We start from the raw sequence: 18424 nt of genomic DNA on the forward strand, positions 1-18424 counted from the left end.
TAGAAAGAATAGAATGGAATGGAATACAATTGGAATGGAATAGAATAGAATAGAACAGAACAGAAAAGATGGAATGGAATAGAATAGGAGTGGAATGGAATAGAATAGAATAGAACAGAAAATATGGAATGGAATGGAATGAAATAGACTAGGACTACTCAAACAATCATTGTATTGTAACTAATACCACGACAGAATTAACATTATTTATGACACAAGGTAGATTAAATTTACCATTGAAAGGAACACAAATCCATTTGCAGACAATGCTAATGGAGTCTCACCTTGGCTTCCTTCGCGATTTTTGTTAGGTTCAAAAACATCTGAGCGATTTCTCGGTCAAAGATCCTGACTCTGTCCCAGTCCAGAGTCAAACAACTGTCTTTTTCAGGAATAACCTGACGAGAAGAAAGCTTTTAGAAAAACTTTCACAAAAACAAAATACCGCGGTGCTAGGGATTCGAACTGTCAAACTGCCGACTTTTTTGATCGACATGCTCTGTGTCTTAGCTGCTTAGCCACTGCGTCCCTTTGGCCACCTGAGGATGTTTCAATCGCCATAAATGTGAAAAAATGGTCATAAATCATTTTTTTCAGGGTCCGTCATAACGTTGAATGGCTACTAAAAGAAACTACAGTGGTACCTCTACCTAAGAACGCCTCTACTTACAAACCTTTCTAGATAAGAATCGGGTGTTCAAGATTTTTTTGCCTGTTCTCAAGAACCATTTTCCACTTACACACCCGAGCCTCCGAAACTGTAACCGGAAAAGACAGGGAGTAGCCTCTGTGGAGCCTCTCTAGGAATCTCCAGGGAGGAAACAGGGCCGGAAAAGGCGGGGAAAAGCCTCCATGTGGCCTCTCTAGGAATCTCCTGGGAGGAAACAGTACGGGAAAAGGCAGGGAGAAGCCTCCATGGGCCCTCTCTAGGAATCTCCTGGGAAGAAACAGGGCCGGAAAAAGCGGGGAGAAGCCTCCGTGGGGCCTCTCTAGGAATCTCCTGGGAGGAAACAGGGCCGGAAAAGGCGAGGAGAAGCCTCCATGGGGCCTCTCTAGGAATCTCCTGGGAGGAAACAGGGCCAGAAAAAGCGGGGAGAAGCCTCCGTGGGGCCTCTCTAGGAATCTCCTGGGAGGAAACAGGGCCTCCACCCTCCATGTGGTTTCCCCAGTCGCACACATTATTATTGATTCCTATGGGAAAAATTGCTTCTTCTTACAAACTTTTCTACTTAACATGGTAATGGAACGAATTAAGTTCATAAGTAGAGCTACCACTGTACTGTACTCCGAGTCTCCGGAGAGGGGCGGCATGCAAGTCTAATAAATTATAATTATAATTATATTATTGTTATTGTTGTTGTTGTTATTATTATTATTATTATTATTATTATTATTATTATTATTATTATTATCATCGACATCGCAATCCCAGGAGACAGCAGAATTGAGGAGAAGCAGCTAGAGAAATTAGTTAAATACGAAGATCTAAAAATCGAGCTGCAACGACTCTGGCATAAGCCAGTGAAAGTGGTACTTGGCACGCTGGGCGCAGTGCCAAAGGATCTCAGCGGACATTTGAAAACCATCAGAATTGACAAAATCTCCATCTGTCAATTGCAAAAGGCCGCTTTACTGGGATCGGCAAACATAATTCGCCGCTACATCACGCAGTCCTAGGTGCTTGGGAAGTGCCCGACTGGTGATGAAATACGAAATCCAGCATAGTGATCTCGTTTGCTGTGTTGTACTGACATCATCATCATCATCATCATCATCATCATCATTATTATTATATTGAGAGCTACCCTTATGAGTTTTGGGGTGGGATGTAAGCTCCCGAAACAATTGGAGGCCAGAAGAATCAGGAGCAGTTTACCTTGGCTTGCAACACCCAGTAGGTCTCGGGTTTGAAGGACTGGATTTTATCATGGCGCTCCACACAAAATCCCAGGGTGGGCGTCTGACAAGGCCCAAAGGAGATCAGCGAACTGTCTAAATTGCCGTATTTACCCTGGAAGTATTTTGTCTGAAACCTGTACAAAAAGATAGAGAACATAAATACAAAATAGAAGAACAGTGTAGCTGCCACTGCCAAAAAATAACTCCTTTTCCCTTGCAGTTTAAAATCTGCTTTTCGTTATGTGCATGCTTATATCAATAAAGGGTTTGATTTTATAGAAACATAGAAGTCTGACGGCAGAAAGAGACCTCCTGGTCCATCTAGTCTGCCCTTATACTATTTTCTGTATTTTATCTTAGGATGGATCTATGTTTATCCCAGGCATGTTTAAATTCAGTTACTGTGGATTTATCTACCACGTCTGCTGGAAGTTTGTTCCAAGGATCTACTACTCTTTCAGTCAAATAATATTTTCTCACGTTGCTTTGATCTTTCCCCCAACTAATCATAAAATAAATTAAAGGATTTTTGAGTCGGTGGGTTAGCTCCCAGGGCTGTGCACAGAACACCTCCCAACTTTGTTAGTGTCAGCCTTGCTTGGTTTCTTCCTATCTTCAGCTGTGCTTTGGCTGTCATAAGAAATTTATTTATTTATTTATTGGATTTGTATGCCGCCCCTCTCCGTAGACTCAGGGCGGCTAACAACAGTAATAAAAAACATCATATAAATCCAAACATCCCTACAAACAAACATAACATGCATAAATTGTAAAGGCTTAGGGGGAAAGAATATCTCAGTTCCCCCATGCCTGACGGCAGAGGCGGGTTTTAAGAAGCTTACGAAAGGCGAGGAGGGTGGGGGGCAATTCTAATCTCCGGGGGAAGCTGGTTCCAGAGGGCCGGGGCCGCCACAGAGAAGGCTTTTCCCCTGGGCCCCGCCAAACGACATTGTTTTGTTGACGGGACCCGGAGAAGGCCCACTCTGTGGGACCTAACCGGTCGCTGGGATTCATGCGGCAGAAGGCTGTCTCGTAGATACCCTGGTCCGGTGCCATGAAGGGCTTTATAGGTGATGACCAACACTTTGAATTGTGACCGGAAACTGATCGGCAACCAATGCAGACTGCAGAGTGTTGGTGTAACATGGGCATATTTGGGAAAGCCCATGATTGCTCTCGCAGCTGCATTCTGCACGATCTGAAGTTTCCGAACACTTTTCAAAGGTAGCCCCATGTAGAGAGCATTACAATAGTCGAAATGGGGGTGGGGTGTGGGGGGTAGAGGGGTGGGGGGTGGAGGGAGGTGCTTGGGTTTGGAGGGGGCGAAGTCTGCTGGAGGAATCCAGGGAAGTTTCGTTTCTCATGAGAAGGGGTGATGAAGGGGGGCAGCTACACAGCTGGCACAGTTACACAGAGCAGAGCTGCTTATAACGGCAAGGTTAACGGCCAGACATTCCAACAGGGTGACGCGCCAGCGAAGATGCACCCACCTGACGAAGATGGACAATGGGGATTGGGTGAATTGCCAAGGGGGTGTTGGGGTTACTTTGTAATAGGCATCTCTCCCAACTTTTTCCTTTTTGAGGCATTCACTTTTGATTTAGCAAAAAGATGACCTTTGAAGTTCAAAAGGGACTCTTGAGGAATTAGAAACTAAATTAGGATTCACTAGCACAAAAAAAATTAAATATTTAGGAATAAATTTAACCAATAGATGTTCAACAGTAAAAGAAGATAATTATACAAAACTAGTAAACCAAACCAAAGTAGAATTAGAAAAATGGAGTAAGCTACAATTGTCACTGATGGGAAGAATAGCATCAATTAAAATGAGTATACTTCCGAAATTTCTATACCTATTTCAAACCATACCAATAAAATTGTACTCTAAATTTTTTACGAAATTAAATAAAATAATATCCAAATTCATATGGCAAGGTAAAAAATCAAGGGTAAAGATAGTAGATTTACAAGACATAAAAAATAGAGGGGGATTCGGAATGCCGGATTGGAAAATGTATTACAAAAGGGGCTCTTTGAGTTTCCTAAATATTGAGCGAAGCAGACCTGACAGGTAGTCTGATATTCTGGAGGCTAAAATCTTGTCCTCAACACGATCAGCTGTCTGAGGACATTTCTGGTTATTTGAGTTCTCTTGTGGCGGGACGGGACACGTCCAGTAATGGGCAGCCAAAATTTTTACTGCCGCACTGTGGGTGTGGCTTATCTTGTGGGTGATCACGTGACTGGGTAGGAGCAGCTTGCCGGCCATGTGACCAGGTGGGAGTGGCTTGAACGATCATCACCGTTCAAGTGAACTGCTAAGTCCTCGACTTACAACCTCACCAGTGTCGCTCTCTGGCATACAAATCTAATAAATTATTATTATTAATTATTATTAATTTGCTTCGCGTTTCCCGCGCTCTCCTTCCTGGGTCACCCCACCTGCCTCGGGCTGGGTAGCTAGGCGAAAGGGTGCCAATCAGCTGTTGAGAAAAGAGGGGGGAGGAAATGCCCCCCCCCCTGCAACACTTATCGGAGGGGGAGGGTGGGATGGTCAGCTGGGCACACAGCTTCATTTATGTCTATTTATTTTATTTATTTATTTATTGGATTTGTATGCCGCCCCTCTCCGCAGACTCGGGGCGGCTAACAACAGTAATAAAAAAGCATATAATAATAAACCAATACTAAAAAACAGTTAAAAACCCATTATTATAAAAACCAAACATACATACAAACATACCATGCATAAAATTGTAAAGGCCTAGGGGGAAAAAGTATCTCAATTCCCCCATGCCTGGCAGCAGAGGTGGGTTTTAAGCAGCTTACGAAAGGCAAGGAGGGTGGGGGCAATTCTAATCTCTGAGGGGAGTTGGTTCCAGAGAGCCGGGGCCGCCACAGAGAAGGCTCTTCCCCTGGGTCCCGCCAAGCGACATTGTTTAGTTGACGGGACCCGGAGAAGGCCCACTCTGTGGGACCTAACTGGTCGCTGGGATTCGTGCAGCAGAAGGTGGTCCCTGTTGTGAACTGCCCCGAGTCCTCGGAGAGGGGCGGCATACAAATCCAATAAATAAATAAATAAAATTTCCACTGGTGGGACTGCGTTCGACCCCGTCCTGCCTGCTGTCCACCCCTGGCTACATTGAGGTTTAACTGCACTAACAGTATAACAGATTTGGAAGAGGGGCATGGAACGGCCAAACTAGTTCCCCAGGAAAGTCCCCAGGAAAAATAAGCCAAGACAGGAGACCTGGTTACAAACCTCGTAAACGCACAGCCGATCCTCAAATCTAACTCTTGCCGCGCGTCCACCGACAGAGCTTCATTGTGGTTGGGTTCGCCCAGCTGGTTCATGGCGTTGCAAATATCCGTGTCCGTGATGGAGCTGAATTTGGCTCGGTAGACCGTCTTCTCGCTCCCGCGGGGTTTGTTCATCACAGGCAGGGTCGCATCCAGCACCTAGAAGCAAGGGAGCCAAATTTGTGGGGTAGGCAGGGAGTCCTCGGCTTACGACCACAAATGAGCCCAACCAGGTGAGCGTTCCACTTATCGGCCAATACCAGTATGTTCTCCAGGGTTGGCGCGGCCACTGAGCATCCAGTGAGCACGCATGCGCCCGTTGGTGTTGGACCAGAATACCTCTGGAACCACCTTCTACCGCACGAATCCCAGCGGCCGATAAGATCCCACAGAGTTGGCCTTCTCCGGGTCCCGTCGAACCAAACAATGTCGTTTGGCGGGCCCCAGGGGAAGAGCCTTCTCTGTGGTGGCCCCGACCCTCTGGAGTCAACTCCCCCCCCCCGGAGATTAGAACGGCCCCCACCCTCCTTGTCTTTCGCAAGTTACTTAAGACCCACCTATATCGCCAGGCATGGGGGAACTAAGACATCTCCCCCAGGCTTATTATATTTCACGTTTGGTGTGTATGTGCTGTATGGTTTTTAATTGTTGGGGTTTTTATATATTTTATTATTAGATTTGTTCCATTGTTATACTGTTTTTTATTGCTGTTGTGAGCCGCCCCGAGTCTTCGGAGAGGGGCGGCATACAAATCAGATAGATAGATAGATAGATAGATAGATAGATAGATAGATAGATAGATAGATAGATAGATAGATAGATAGATTAGATAGATAGATTAGATAGATAGATAGATTAGATAGATAGATAGATAGATAGATAGATAGATTAGATAGATAGATTAGGTAGATAGATTAGATAGATAGATAGATAGACAGACAAATAGATAAATAAATAGATAGATAGATAGATAGATAGATAAATAGATAGACAAATAGATAGATAGATAAATAAATAAATAAATAAATAAATAAATTTAGCTTCTGTGCATGCGTAGCAAGCGAAATCTCAAGGATGCTCTTGTGTGAGAGATTTTGCCTATTTTCGGCAATATTTTTGCTTCCACGCATGTGCAGAAGCAAAAAAAAAAAAGCCGAAAACATGCAAAATCTTGCACACGAGAGTGTCCTTGTGCGACACTTTGCTTGCTGCGCATGCACAGAAGCTAAATCTCACGCCGACTGGCATGTGCACATATCGGGAGTGTGGGAATGCGGGGTATGATATGTGTGTAATAGATATATAGAAATAAAGATCTTTAGGAAACTAAACATTTAATAAAGAGTGTATAGAAGGCGGCTAGGAAATAATTTCATATAGATAAAATATAGATAACCAAAATGAATAATAGTGGATACCGGTTGTATTTACCAGAATATAAAATATTTAATAATAGAAGAAGTTATATTTTCCCTTCTTACATGATGATGTAAATTATACGTTGGTTGTTATTGATTATGGTGTTGTTCTTTTTGTTGTTTTGTTATTGTATTTTGTAAATGTCTGATGACGGAGGTGGGTTTTAAGGCGTTTGCAAAAGGCAAGGAGGGTGGGGGCAATCTTAATCTCTGGGGGGAGTTGATTCCAGAGGGTCGGGGCTGCCACAGAGAAGGCTCTTCCCCTGGGTCCCGCCAAACGACATTGTTTAATCGACAGGACCTGGAGAAGGCCAACTCTGTGGGACCTAATCGGTCGCTGGGATTCTTGCGCCAGAAGGCAGTCTCTGAGATATTCTGGTCCGATGCCATGAAGGGCTTTATAGGTCATAACCAACACAAATGTTGATCAATTGACCACAGGGATGCTGCAATTGCTGTTAAGTATGAAAACTGATTTTTTTTTTTTTCCTGTGCTGTGCTTCTGGGGTGAAAAGTGAAACGTCTTCAAAAGGAAAACAAAAACGAAAAAGTCTAGTTGCCTCCTGCAAAAAACCAAAAGCACCTTTGGGACAACCTGGTTAAACTAAAGTTTTCAGTTTGATCATGAGACATGTCAGGGACTGCCTTCTGCTGCACGAATCCCAGCGACCAGTTAGGTCCCACAGAGTGGGTCTTCTCCCGGTCCCGTCAACCAAACAATGTCGCTTGGTGGGACCCAGAGAAAGAGCCTTCTCTGTGGCGGCCCCGACCCTCTGGAACCAACTCCCCCCAGAGATTAGAATTGCCCCCACCCTCCTTGCCTTTCGTAAGCTGCTTAAAACCCACCTCTGCCGCCAGGCATGGGGGAACTGAAATACACTTTCCCCCTAGGCCTTTACAATTTTATGCATGGTATGTTTGTATGTATGATTGGTTTTTATATAATGGGTTTTTAACTGTTTTTTAGTATTGGATTTTGTTGTACTGTTTTACGGCTGTTGTTAGCCGCCCCGAGTCTGCGGAGAGGGGCGGCATACAAATTCAATAAATAATAATAATAATAATAACAACAACAACAACAACAACAACAATGTTACCTCAAAGCATATATTTTCACCTTCCTTGTCGCAATCCAGCCACAGGACAACGTAATCGCAAGCTCTCCCTTCCACCTGAATCAAAAAAACCCAAAGAAAACAGAATACAGTGGTTCCTCTACTTAAGAACTTAATTCGTTCCGGACCAGGTTCTTAAGTAGAAAAGTTTGTAAGTAGAAGCAATTTTTCCCATAGGAATCAATGTAAAAGCTAATAATGCCTGCAAACCCATTACAAAAGAAATAAAAACTCGGAATTTGGGTGGGAGGAGGAGGTGGAAGAAGAGGAGGAGGACAGTCGCTGCCCAGAGTGAAGGGAGTGTTTCTTTTCTCTGGGCGCTGACAGAGGTTTATTCCCTTTCCAAGCACCCAGAGAAAGGAAAATGCTTCGTTCACTCTGGGCTGCCAAAGCCTCCTTAAGCGCCACCGAAAGGCTCCTCTGGCAGCCCAGAAAAGCCCAAGATGGCTGGGATTAAAGGGGGAATGGCAGGAAACTGGCCGGGCCTTTGTGCCGCTCTCAAATTTCCTGGGAAATTTTTCCATGCCTTTTCCGGCCCTGTTTCCTCCCAGGAGATTCCTAGAGAGGCCCCACGGAGGCTTCTCCCTGCCTTTCCTGGTTACAGTTTCGGAGGCTCAGGTTTCTAAGTGGAAAATGGTTCTTGAGAAGAAGCAAAAAATCTTGAATACCCGGTTCTAATCTAGAAAAGTAGAGGTACCACTGTACATAAACAATTTTTTTAAAGGCCACCCGTTTCTACCAATTTGGACAGCTGAATGGGATGGACCCTAAGCCAGCGACCTGCGACCTTTGGGGCACCAGTGACCGGTTCCATAGAAAGTGTTTCCAAGGACCGGAAGGGACATCTTCCAAGGACCGGAAGGGGCACCCCACAGATGGGTTTTTTACTTATTTACGTAGACCGGTCGAAAAAGATCAACCTGGCTCTCACAATCAGGTCCATCAATATTTATAAATTTCTAAGCAAGTTACCTGTAAGAATTTCACCATGTTTAGTTTGGGGTTGGCTTCTTTCTTTTCGGTTGGCGCTTTGCTAAAAAGTTCAGCGGGGTCAACTTTATCCCAGTTGTTGTATTTTCCTAAAAAAGAGCGGATAACATAATAATAATAATAATAATAATAATAATAATAATAATAATACCCTCCTTGTCTTTCGCAAGTTACTTAAGACCCACCTATATCGCCAGGCATGGGGGAACTAAGACATCTCCCCCAGGCTTATTATATTTCACGTTTGGTGCATATGTGCTGTACGGTTTTTAATTGTTGGGGTTTTTATATATTTTATTATTAGATTTGTTCCATTGTTATACTGTTTTGAATGAATGAATGAATGAATGAATAAATAATAATAATAATGTATTAGATTTGTATGACGCCCCTCTCCGAAGACTCGGGGCGGCTCACATCATCTTTGTGAAGCTGGAGAAGCCAGGTTCACTTCACAACAGTGGCCAAAAAAGTCATCAAATGGGGCAAAAAACAAAAAGTCACTTAAGAAATGTTTCGCTTTCATAAATTTTAACCTCAAGTCAAGTAGCTCAAGTCAAGGTCTATCCATACTTTTTTAAAGACTTGGGACATTCCCTGGTTGAAATTCCCTTGAAACAGCAGTAAAATCCAGCAGGTTCTGGAGAACCAGTAGCAGACATTTTCAGTACCATGTTTTTCGGAGTACAGTATATGACACCCCTTTTTTCTCCCAAAAAGAGGCTGATAATTTGGGTGCCTCATATACTCTGAATGTAGGGGTTTTTTTTCTTCCAGCCCTAACTAGCTGCTAACGATCTTCCCAGCTCTTACCTTGCAGGTTCTTTCATTGTTTCCCTCTGCAAAGAATGTTTTCCAAGCCCTAAGTCTTTGCAGGGTTTTTTTTTATTGCTCTAACTTGCTCCGAATAAATTTCTTTCCAGCCCTAACCAGGTGCTAAGGATGTTCCCAGCTCTTACCAGCTTGCAAGCTCTTTCATTGTTACTCTCTGCAGGGAATGTTTTCCAAACCCTGCCTTTGTAATTCTTTTTTTCATTGCTTTACTTGCTCTGAATGTTTCTTTCCAGCCCTAACCAGGTGCTAAGGATGTTCTCAGCTCTTACCAGCTTGCAAGCTCTTTCATTGTTACTCTCTCTGAATAAGGTGTTTTTTTAAGCCCTAACCAGGGGATAAAATAACATGCTGGCTAAGCACGCTAGCCAGATGAATACCTGGTAAGCAGATTCTTTTCCCTATTTTCCTCCCAAAAAACTAAGGTGCGTCTTATACTCCGAAAAATTTGTTAGTTCAGAGAACCGACCAATACCACCTCTGGCTGCTCCAGAGTGGGGAGGGAATGGGGATTTTCCAGTATCTTTTCCCTGCCACGCCCACCAAATCGGTAGTAAAAAAAAGATTGGAATTCACCACTGCCTTGAAACTGCATTGCAGAGGTATAACAAGCTAGAGGTATAACAAGCAGGAAGAGGGAGATTATGATCCTGCTGTATAGAGTGCTAGTGAGACCACATTTGGAATACTGTGTTCAGTTCTGGAGACCTCACCTACAAAAAGAGATTGATAAAATTGAACGGGTCCAAAGACGGGCTACAAGAATGGTGGAAAGTCTTAAGCATAAAATGTATCAGGAAAGACTTAATGAACTCAATCTATATAGTCTGGAGGACAGAAGGAAAAGGGGGGGACATGATCGAAACATTTAAATATGTTAAAGGGTTAAGTAAGGTTCAGGAGGGAAGTGTTTTTAATAGGAAAGTGAACACAAGAACAAGGGGACACAATCCGAAGTTAGTTGGGGGAAAGATCAGAAGCAACGTGAGAAAATATTATTTTACTGAAAGAGTAGTAGATCCTTGGAACAAACTTCCAGCAGACGTGGTTGATAAATCCACAGTAACTGAATTTAAACATGCCTGGGATAAACATAGATCCATCCTAAGATAAAATACAGAAAATAGTATAAGGGCAGACTAGATGGAGCATGAGGTCTTTTTCTGCCGTCAGTCTTCTATGTTTCTATGTTTCTGTCACTCTCACTTTCAACTTACAACAAAGTGGAAGAAAATAGCCAAGAATGATTGTTTTACCTATAAAATCCAGCGTCATCACATGACCACATACTGACGTCATCTTGAAGTGGACGGTTTGTCCAATGAAAGAACCAGTGAATTCATAGACAGAACACGCCCCGTTTAACCCTTTGCGAGAAGACATGTTTCCTACAGTGGGCGAAAAAACCCCAACAATATTGCATCACCAAAAAAAAGGTCAAATATTACAGCCTTTGAAGTTTACAACTTCAAAGAGATCTTTTTAAGAAATAAGCAAAACATTTTTTTTAAAAAGAGAGAGATAAGAGCATGCAACAAGTATACATCGTTACCTTAAAATCAAAATGATAACAGCATTTATTTTAAGGTAAATGTCTTACTATTACCATTGTTAAAGTATTCATTAAGGCTGCATTACTATCACTATTAGTCTTTGTTCCTATCACCCATCTCCTCCTACTTATGACTGTAACTTGTTGCTTGTATACATATGATTAATATTAATTGTTTCCTGATTGCTAATTTGACCCCTATGAAATCATGATTCTTGACAAATGTATCTTTACTTTTATGTACACTGAGAGCATATGTACCAAAGACAAATTCCATGTGTGTCCAATCACACTTGGCCATTAAAAAAATTCAATTCTATTCTATTCTATTCAATTCTACTCTACTCTAATTCTAATCTAATTCTACTCCATGATTTAATTGCTTATTTATACCCTATGACAATCATTAAGTATTATACTTCATGATTCTTGACAAATGTATCTTTTATTTTATGTACACTGAAAGCATATGCACTAAAGACAAATTCCTTGTGTGTGCAATCACTTGGCCTATAAAAAATTGTTTTCTATTCTAATTCTAATTGCACTTTATTAATGTTTTGTTTTATTGTACGTCCATTATATTTAATTTAGAAGCCCAATAATTATACTTATATATTGATAATTAATGTGGATAGTTTCTATGGTTTTTGTCGTTTTGAAACATTTTTACCATGTTTCCCCAAAAATAAAACCCTGACTTATATTTTTTTTAACTCTAGAAATAACGCTTGGCCTTATTTTCGGGGAGGTCTTATTATTTTGGGGGGGGGGGGTGGACCGAAATGGGGCTCCTCTTGCCATCTTACCTTATTTCCAACTCTGTCTTGCTAACCTTAACCAAAAGAAATGGTATTTTCAGGGGAGGGGTAATTTTTGGGGAGACATGGTAATATTTTCACAATAATCTATTTCTTAAATTATAAGCTACCCAGAGTCAAAATTGTGATTAATATTATCAGAATATAATTTGTTTTCCAAACTGTTAGTACTATGTACATAACTAGTTGGGTTTGGCAGTACAGTACATAAAATAGACCAACGTTATATACTTATATGTATTAGAACACTATTGCTTTAAGAGCTAGTACCATGGATTGCCATAAGAGGGAGCCAAATGTGTAATTCTCTCTGCTATTTCTGTTTGTCTTTGTGACTACGCTGTAGTAAGAACTGTGTGTTCCAATGATGGTTTATGTATTTGTAAGCTGGACAAGTAAGGCTTATTGTATTGTATATGTATTGAGAATCATTGACTGATTTAACTGTGTATGACTAGGACTGTTGTTGACTAAGATATTTGCCAAAGTAAATAATGTTTTATACACTAAATGTAACTGGATTGTACTACTGAATTATTACTCTTATCTTTGAGCTATCTGCTAGATCTCCACGTTTCCTTTGTGTACATGTATCTTTGCTCACTCAGAGACAGCTCTGCACACTCCTTAACACAAACCTCTTGAAAGAATTTTGGCGATGGACTGAGCCAGGGAGGGCTTCTCGGCTACCATAAGGACTATCTTCATCTTTAGGTAATGGTGATGGAGCCTTCAAACCGAAAGAAAATTATTTCCACCTAAAGAAGAAAGAAAAAACAACAACAACCTTATTGAATCCTTTTGAAAGGAGGGATGAAAAATATCTCTATTTATTTGTTGGTATCCCACCTTTATTATCTTTACAAACACATGTACAACCTCTTCCTCCTCCTTTTTGCCCCACAACGACAACCTTGTGAGGTGGACTGGGCTGACAGAGAGAGTCACCCATCTGGCTTTCCTAGCTAAGAAAAAACTAGAACTCACCGTCTCCTGGCAATTGGCCCAAAGTCACCAGGGTGTCTTTAATAGCTAAGGCAGGACTAGAACTCATGGCCCCCTATTTTCTAGCCTGGTGCCTTCACCACTAGATCCAACTAGCTCTCTTGTTTGCTTGCCCAGAAGATCTGCCCACCTGGTGCCTAACGTACCTTTTGAAAACTCTTTTCCACTAGAATTTGCCAGATTTAATGTGAAAATGTTTACTGGGTTATAAACACTTTCCAAATATACTTCTCTATTGTTCAGGGATTCCTTGACCATTTAACCACCATTCGAAGTTATAAAAGCATTCAATAAAAATAGCTTATGACTGGTTCAAAGATGTAATAGTCATAAGGCTCTTGAGTGCGATTACAAAACATCTGGAGCACCCTTTGAACACCATTGGCATTGACAAAATCCCCATCCTCAATTGCAAAAGGCAGCTTAATTTCGAACAGCTGGTGTCCTGTGATTTCTTTAACACCATCAAACATCCACATATACCAGTTCCAGGTCCTTGGGAAGGATTTGATAGGTGGATAAAAATTATTTTTAAAAAAGTTTAAATTTCTGGCTGACTGTATAACTAACCACAATAAAAATAAGGTGCCTTGGATGCAATCGCAAACATCTGGAACACCCCTTGAAAACCAGCATTGATAAAATCCCTATGGTCAATTATGAAAGAACAGCTTTTGAAATTGACCCCCATAGTTAATTTTGAAAGAACATCCTGCAAGGGGACTTTGGACACCATAAAACAGCTGTCTAATCCAGGTCCTTGGGAAAAACCCAATGGGTAGATAAAAATGCCAATCCAGTCTGAACATCTGGATGACTGCGCAACCAACCACCATCATCGCAATAATATATTAAACCTGTTATGCAGCCCAATTTTCAATGAGTCTCCATGATTAATGGATGGCGTCTGTTAGGATTAAGCTACAGTAGAACCCCGACTTACGAGACTAATTGGTTCCGGAAGGAGGCTCGTAAGTCGGAACGCTTGTATGACGAAACATTGTTTCCGATAGGAAACAATGTAAAGTCAATTAATCCGTGCAACAACAAAAAAACCTGCTGCCGCCGAACGCGGAAGTTAGCGTTCGGCTTCAGGAGACAGCTGCGAAGCGGCGCGGGTGTTTTAAAACGTCGCAGCCGGCCTGGGGGGCTTGCCCCCGAGCCCCCCAGGCCGGCTGCAATCTTTTAAAACACGCGCACCGCTTCGCAGCTGTCTCCTGAAGCTGAACGCGGAAGTTAGCGTTCGGCTTCAGGAGACAGCTCCTTGGCGCTCGTATCCCGAATGTGAGCTCGGGAGGCGAACAAAAATGTCGCTCCCCTCCCAGCTCTTATCTCGAGTAGCTCGTAAGTAGAGCTGCTCGTATGTCGAGGTTCCACTGTATTACACATTCACATGATATCTGCATTCTCACAAATACACCCAAGTCTCATACAGTTTAACTCAGGTTTTGAACAAATCATCTTGTATTGGGACCATTTTCGTACTGGAATAAACATTAACTGGGTTGTAGAACCATTTCAGACAAAAATAAACAAAGCATAACTGCATGCAATAAAAAAAATTAATATCTTTGCTATTAATAAAGCATGAATTCCTCAGGCTGCAATTAGAAATACAGCATAGCAAAAGTTATTTTAGGATCCTTACCTACCCAAATAATGTCAACTGAATTCTTATGTAAGTTAGTTAGTTAGTTAGTTTTACTTATTTATTTATTAAGTTAATTTATATGCCGCCCAACTCCCTAAGGACTTCCTAAGCTAGCTAGTTGGTTAGTTAGAAATGTTAGTTAGAAATGTTACTTATTTGTTAGGAATTCTTCTGATTAAAAAATTGTTTGAAATACCCAATAGGCAAAAGAACAACAAATTTTACCAATGTTAAAAATCTACCAGCTTTGGGAGATTTGGCGACAGACATCAAATTGCCATAACAAAAAAATTCCTACAAAATGTATTGCTTGCAAATTGGTCCAGCTACAATTCTGGTTTCAAATTAAAATATGCAATCCCCGAGGTTTTTCCCAATTCCTCTCCATTAGAATTCAGGAACAGGGTTAAGAATTTAAAAAATGGTTAAATGGAAAGGGGGAAAAATAAGATGCCAATCATTCTAAAGGAGGGGGGAAAGGGGGCATTTCTACATTTATCGTTCCTTCGTCTTCTTTATTTTTAAAGTTTTATTTCTTAGTTTCCAAATTTTAAAAACAACATTTCTATAGTTTGATAGATTGATGCCCGGTTTTTTCCCCAATTTGTTACATTTCTTATAATCACCTCTTTATAAGAACATATACTACATTGCATTTCTATATTTCTCATTTTTTGCACGTTCTTTCACGTTTTATCCTTTGCCTTTATTGCTTATCCAATTATACCAAATATTCCAAATCTCATAATATCCTGAGTTGCTAATTCCCTTGATAGTTCATCTTCTAATGTCCTTTTTCTCCGGCTTCAGCTTTAAATGTTACAGATGGTAAAATCCTAATCACCTTTTTATAAGAACATATATTACATTGCATTTGTATATGTTTCTCATTTTTTGCACCTTCTTTCACATTTTATCCTTTGCCTTTATTGCTTATCCAATTATACAAAATATTCCAAATCTCATAATATTCTGAGTTTCTAATTCCTTTGATCGTTCATCTTCTAATGTCTTTTAAATTATAACAGGATTTTTAGGGTTTTTAATTGTATTAATTGGATTTTAGATGTGTCATTGTTTTTTTATATATGTTGTGAGCCGCCCCGAATCCTCGGAGAGGGGCGGCTTCAAATCCAATAAATAACTAAATAATGTCCTTTTCCTCCCGCTTCATCTTTAAATGTTACCAATGGTAAAATCCTAATATAAATCAGATTTTTAAAAAAAATTGTTGACAAACCAGAGATTAAACCTGAAGGACATTCCGAGAAAGATTTAATCCTGCAAGAGTTCAACCCCCACGTCCCTTAGGAGTTTCCACCCCACGACCCCACCTGACCTGCCCCACTCGCGGGGACGCGTGTCTGTCGTGGGAAAGCCAACCGAGCAATCGTGGGAATGGTGCAAAGGCTCGCTCGCCTCCTTGTAACATGCAAGGGCAGGTGCGTGCAAGGAAAGACCCCCCCCGATTCGTAGCCCCCTCCCCAGCCCGCAAGGGGTACCCCCGCCTTCTCTACTCCGTGGGTTCAATGCACGCCGGCGAGGCGGAGCCGAGAAGCGGGTTTAAGGAGGAGGAGGAAGAGGAGGCGGCATCTGACACCACCTTTCCCCGAAAGCTTCCACTTCCGGGTCAGCTGAAGCCAACCTCCGCCTCCGCCGCCATCTTTTGCCCTAGCCGGCCGGGGATACTCTCCGCCAGCTCCTGTATCCCTCCTGCCGGCTGGTCCTCCGCCCGCGTTGCCATGGAGACGGGCCCCCCATGCCGCCTTCTTGGAGTTCTCACCTGGAAAGGGCGCGTGCAATTCAAAGGGGTGTGTGAGAAAGATGGGCGGCAAACAAATATAATAGTAACAATAACAACAACAACCATTAGCGCCAGCCAGTTATATTTGGGATACATTTTAAATGTTCAGTTGACTAAGTTCCATGTTTAATAATAAAAACAACAACAATAATAACTATTGCTATTGCTAACATGTTGTAAGCCGCCCTGAGTCTAAGGAGAAGGGCGGCATAGAGAAATGGAATAAAATAAATAAATAAATATCAACAACAACTATTAGTATTAGTTTTTTCTCATCACCCATCTCCTCCCATTTGAGACTGTGTGACTGTAACTTGTTGCTTGTATCCTTAAGATTTTTATTAACATTGATTATTTCCTGATTGCTTATTTGACCCCTATGACAATCATTAAGTGTTGTACTTCATGATTCTTGACAAATGTATCTTTTTCTTTTATGTACACTGAGAGCATCTGCACCAAAGACAATTTCAATAAAGAATTCTGTTCTGTTCTGTTCCATTCTAACAACAATCATTAGTGCCAGTCAGTTATATTTGTGATACATTTTAATGTTTAGTTTCAATAATAATAATAATAATAATAATAATAATAATAATAATAATATCAACAACAGAAGAGGAGAGGGGCAGCATACAAATCTAAATAATAAATAAATAAATAAATAAATAAATATGGAGGAAGTTGAACAAATTTGGGACTTAAATCTTTTGATACCAACTATACATTTATGAATCATTTAATGGAGAGCATCAAATAGTCCCTTTCTTTGTAACCCGGTCGTGAAAGAAAATAGTAGAAAAAGAAAATGGATTAAGTTTGGTTATTTTTAGACTCACACCACAGGAGTTTTATAACTTGTAGTTAAACATAAAAATAGATTTACACATTGTTTCCATAGTCCACAAGAGGGCAGTAAGATCGTACACATGGGACATTTTAGGCACTATTAAGTTAGGTACTGGAATTTCCCTTATCTAACCCACATGTACCCATGCTTGTGTAATTCTACCATTGCTTTGGAATGTAGAAGGGAATTAGTTTAAACCCAGAAAATTTGCTTACAACCTTTTATTGGAAAGTTCTTTAAAAACAGCAGATCGAGACAATGACTTCCCAAATAGTGAAACTTAAACTTCCCTAAATAAAAGAAAGCGTTAGCAAAAAAAATAAAAAATGAACACCCCTGTTAACAAAAGAAGACATAATCGAATTGGAAGCGACCTGGGAAGTCTTCTAGTCCAACCCGGTTGCTTAACTAGGAAACCCTATATCAGTGATACCTCGTCTTACAAATGCCTCGTCATACAAACTTTTTGAGATACAAACTTGGGGTTTAAGATTTTTTTGCCTCTTCTTACAAACTATTTTCACCTTACAAACCCACCGCTGCCGCTTGGATGCCCCGCCTCCGGACTTCCGTTGCCAGGGAAGCACCCGTTTTTGCGCTGCTGGGATTCCTCTGAGGCTCCCCTCCATGGGAAACCCCACCTCTGGACTTCCGTGTTTTTGTGATGCTGCAGGGGAATCCCAGCAGGTGAATCCCAGCAGCGCAAAACGGGCACTTCGCTGGCAGCGGAAGTCCGGAGGTGGGGTTTCCCATGGAGGAGAGCCTCAGGGAAATCCCAGCAGCACAAAAACGGGCACTTTGGCTTTCAAAAGGGGTGAATTTTGGGCTTGCACACATTAATCGCTTTTCCATTGATTCCTATGGGAAACACTGTTTCATCTTACAAACTTTTCACCTTAAGAACCTCATCCCGGAACCAATTAAGTTTGTAAGATGAGGTATCACTGTATCAGTGATGGCAAACCTATGCCACGGGGGCCACAGGTGACACGTGGAGCCATATCTGCTGGCATGCCAGCCGTTGACCTAGCTCAGCTCCAATGTGTGTGCCGGCCACCTGATTTTCCGCTCGCAAAGAGTCTCTGGGAGGGCATTTTTGGCTTCCAAAGAGCCTCCAGGAGGATGGGGGAGGGCTTTTTTACCCTCCTCCAGCTCCAGGAAAGTCTTTGGAGCCTGGGGAGAGCA

At 41.6% G+C, this 18424-nt stretch overlaps 1 protein-coding gene across 1 annotated transcript in view; it reads right to left on the reverse strand.

Moving 5' to 3' along the window:
- Positions 1 to 16065, reverse strand: part of TOP3B (DNA topoisomerase III beta) — a 32303-nt gene extending 16238 nt beyond the window's left edge. Inside the window, 8 exon segments of the mRNA XM_070762864.1 lie at positions 285 to 398; positions 1877 to 2033; positions 5165 to 5361; positions 7718 to 7792; positions 8708 to 8814; positions 10813 to 10944; positions 12568 to 12687; positions 15925 to 16065. Of these exon segments, the coding sequence (XP_070618965.1) occupies positions 285 to 398; positions 1877 to 2033; positions 5165 to 5361; positions 7718 to 7792; positions 8708 to 8814; positions 10813 to 10944; positions 12568 to 12637 (852 nt within the window). The 5' untranslated portion in view covers positions 12638 to 12687; positions 15925 to 16065.
- Between the last annotated feature and the right edge of the window lie 2359 nt (positions 16066 to 18424).

This window comes from Erythrolamprus reginae, chromosome 10 (genome assembly GCF_031021105.1).
Source record: "Erythrolamprus reginae isolate rEryReg1 chromosome 10, rEryReg1.hap1, whole genome shotgun sequence".
Lineage (NCBI taxonomy): Eukaryota > Metazoa > Chordata > Lepidosauria > Squamata > Dipsadidae > Erythrolamprus > Erythrolamprus reginae.